The sequence below is a fragment of the Halyomorpha halys genome, unplaced genomic scaffold (genome assembly GCF_000696795.3).
Source record: "Halyomorpha halys isolate HHAL.00 unplaced genomic scaffold, Hhal_1.1 Scaffold755.1, whole genome shotgun sequence".
In the NCBI taxonomy this organism is placed as follows: domain Eukaryota; kingdom Metazoa; phylum Arthropoda; class Insecta; order Hemiptera; family Pentatomidae; genus Halyomorpha; species Halyomorpha halys.
The window spans coordinates 37,867-41,505 of NW_027108003.1; the positions used below are offsets into that span (position 1 = coordinate 37,867).

Genomic DNA, 3,639 nt, shown 5'->3' on the forward strand with positions numbered 1-3,639 from the left:
TTACTGTGGTTGTTATCTTGTTCTGTTTTTAGCCCTGAAGAAGGCTAGAAACTCTAGCCGAAACGCAGGCACATTAAAATAAGTTAATCGTACTTATTTGTGTTTTTCATTGACCGCACCCCCAACCATCTTCTCCTCACTATTTTGTCATAATTTCATTAAATTTTAAAACTTTTAATTTTAGATCAACTTAACACTATCAACTACCATATAAATGTTTATATGTGTTAGTATTGAAGCACTGTTGGTATTTGTTCTCCATTTTTGCGTTTCTTAAAATAACTCTATACAACTAATATTACTTACTAATACAACTTAATTCATCTGAGACTAACCATTTGGCTAAGTGAGACATTTAAAGTGTTGGAGATTTAAAGCTAATGCTAAAGTACTGAGCCATTAATATGAACAGCATTATTAAATCGAATTTAAAAACCAAATTCATTGACTAACTTCTCTGTTGAGATGCGGTAAACCAAATAGTTGCCAGGATGAGTAAAATAAAAAGTGTTTTTTTTTTTTATAAACCATAGTATCATTAGAATAGTTAAGCAAAAGTTATCTTCAATTTAAGTATGACCCGTTACCAAGCAAAAACATAAGGAAAAGGATGAAGTTGTTATTACAGCAATCTAATAGTAAATAATGAACACATTCCTTATTGCTCTTTGGTTTTCCTTATTACATTATACATAATTTCGTGTCAAGCGTGCCATAAATTCATAAACTATCCTTAGCGCGTGGAATAGCATAGGGCTAAAATGTTTACAGCGTCTTATATAATATATTCGGAATTTGATTTACCATTTTCCGCAGCAACGCCAGTTTAAAAAACGAATATGATGTTTTTTCGAATAATGATCATACTCAAAATTATAATGAATATTTAAATATAATTTCCTTGTATAGATTCTATATTTATCATTAGCTATGGAATCGTCAATTTCCTTATTGCTTATAATTCTCCAATTTTAAGTAAACATTAAACTGCAAACGCGTACTTTCCTCTTCTTTACGCACAGGCAAACTCATCCTAGATGTACTATAACCCTACTTTGAGTTGAAATTAATGCTTGTTCGTTTAAAAACTTCAATTTCTTTATTGTTCATGATGATATTATTTCTCCTTACTACGAGGCCTGTCCAGAAAGTAATAGACGTTTTGAAATAAACAATTCACAAATTGAAAAACTCAATGTTATACACATTTGAAAGGTACACTCTTAAGCTATTTTCCTACATAATCACCATTCAAATTGAGACATTTATCATACCGTGGCACAAATTGTTCAATACCCTCTCTGCAGAAATCTGCCGCATGCGATTTCAACCACTGGTTTACACCAGCATGCAGTTCGACGTCAGTATCAAAGCGTTGTTTACCGAGCCATTTTTCATTGCTCGAAAGAGGTGGTAATCGCTTGGTACCAAATCCGGGCTGTATGGTGGATGGTCAAACACCTCCAAAGCCATCTAAGAGTGCCCAGGTACGATTGGCCGTGTGTTGTCGTGAAAAAAACACTTTGGTACTGTCTTCCCCTACGCTTATTTTGTATGGCGCGCCGTAACGTTTTAGTGTTTCACAATACCATTCTGAATTGATTGTTGCTCCACGTTCCAGAAAATCAACGAGAAGCACCACAATTTGATGCACCAAACTCCGTGAAATTTGAGAAAAATGTTCCGATAGTTCTGTAATCGTGAAACGACGGTTTTCACGATTGTTTTCATTTATTTCCATTGCCAAGTCATCAAGGCTAGGCCTACCACTGCGGTCCTCGTTGTGAACACTGGTACGGCCATTTTTAAAATCAATGCACCATTGCCTCACTCGGCTTTCATTCATTATCCCCTGCCCGTAAAAATCACAAAGCTGACAATAAATTTCAATTGGTCTGTTGTTTCGAGCCAACAAAAACCGAATCACCAACAGAAACCACATACCACTTCACTAGTGGTGGGATTTTCTATTGCAGGGCACATTTTGACGACTAGCAGAGAGCAAAGTGAGGAACGCACAATCCTCACGCTACAACAGCAGGATACGTACTAAATGTAGGAACGTTAAGACACCAAGATGGCGGCTCTACCCCCATGATTTGCCAAAACGTCTGTTACTTTCTGGACAACCTTCGTATATATCAATATATAGATTAGCTCAAAGTATCGGTATTGGTGTTTGGTGGAGCGAACTAGTCCAGCAAGTGGACCTCCTGGTCCTTTTTACCAATCCCTGGCAACTACCTGTGTTGCCATCGCGTACTAACCAGGGTGGGTGTCAAGAATCATTTCTCGGGACCGCCGAAAAACTAATATTAGCTGCTCCAGGTGAGAATCGAATCTAAAACCAATCCAAACCAAGCTGTCTAGAATATTATTAACATTGGACCTACGCCCCAACCTGTACGGCCGTTAAGTCCCTCGATTTGAGGTAAAAATGTGACTAAGTCATCATTACCTCCCTTAGGGTCGGGAAACCCAGATACAAACAAAGGGCCCAGGACAAAATTTTGTCTAAGAGGCCTGTATGGGCCAAACTAAATCGATTTTCGGCCTAACTGAGACGTTATTGGTGCGAGTTTAAGGCACCTTTGCGAGTTTATGTTCCTTGTGAAAAGCACAACTCATATCTATTTTGACGTAGGCATATCTGACTTTAGTAAAATAGTAAGTTCGAGGCATATAACGTTGATACTTGGGCACAAGATACTTCATTAAAAGGGTATTTTTCACTAAGAACTAAAAAGTATCGTTTCTGAAGCGTCCTCAAGCGGTGATTCATTTTGCCAAAAATAAAATATATTGATTCGAATTTGAATAATTTTTTACTATCATATTTTCTTAAAACCACCCTTTGTGAAACTTGGACGTCTAGACTAAACGCGCCGGTTAGACGAAAATTAAATATAGTGTACTAATTTTCTAATAAAGTTTGTCTAATTTAATTTTATACCGAAAAACTTCGAAAAATGCTTAATTTTCTAATTATAAGCGAAAAACTGAAAAATGTTTTTTCTATTTTCGTTGTTAAAACTGACGGCTGGTAAACATAAAATTTAGTACTAAAACGTAAAATTTGAAAGGAAATTTTTCCTTATGCAATGTTTATAAATAAAAATCACTTTAAAAAACAATCCATTGATAGCACCCAGTATAGACAAGTCCTTTGCCACTAGTTAGTTTCGAAAGGTTTTCCTCAACTAATATTTCCATATTCTATTAATTAAATACTTATATTCATACATCATACCTGCGCTGATCACTATATAAATTGCATAGGCGCTTACGTACACCATAGCCATGCTTAAGCCTGCCATCTTGGACTGAATAGTAGAGATGTGAAAATAACCAATGGCTTTTATGGGGAGGCTCTTATCAGCAAACATTACCGTGCATTCGTAGACTTCGCAGCTATTCCATGTTTATTTAAATTTAGAATATAAATCTAGATTTTAGAAATTTGTTTTGATTGTTTTTTATATTATATATTGAAATTTTCCACTGTTTAAAATAAACATACAATAAGTAACTTTTATATGAGTTACATTATAATGGCACGTTAGAGTCTCATGGGATAGGTTCTCACCCCACAGGTAGAACTCCAATAATATTTTTATAGCAGAAGGTCTCGTGGCCATC

The 3,639-nt window shown here is 35.6% G+C and overlaps 1 protein-coding gene across 1 annotated transcript in view; it reads right to left on the reverse strand.

Moving 5' to 3' along the window:
• The window catches only part of LOC106685909 (uncharacterized), a 21,077-nt gene extending 17,764 nt beyond the window's left edge, over positions 1 to 3,313 (reverse strand). Inside the window, exon 1 of the mRNA XM_014428904.2 lies at positions 3,251 to 3,313. Coding sequence (XP_014284390.1) covers positions 3,251 to 3,302 — 52 coding nt within the window. The 5' untranslated portion in view covers positions 3,303 to 3,313. The remainder of the gene's footprint in view (positions 1 to 3,250) is intronic.
• Between the last annotated feature and the right edge of the window lie 326 nt (positions 3,314 to 3,639).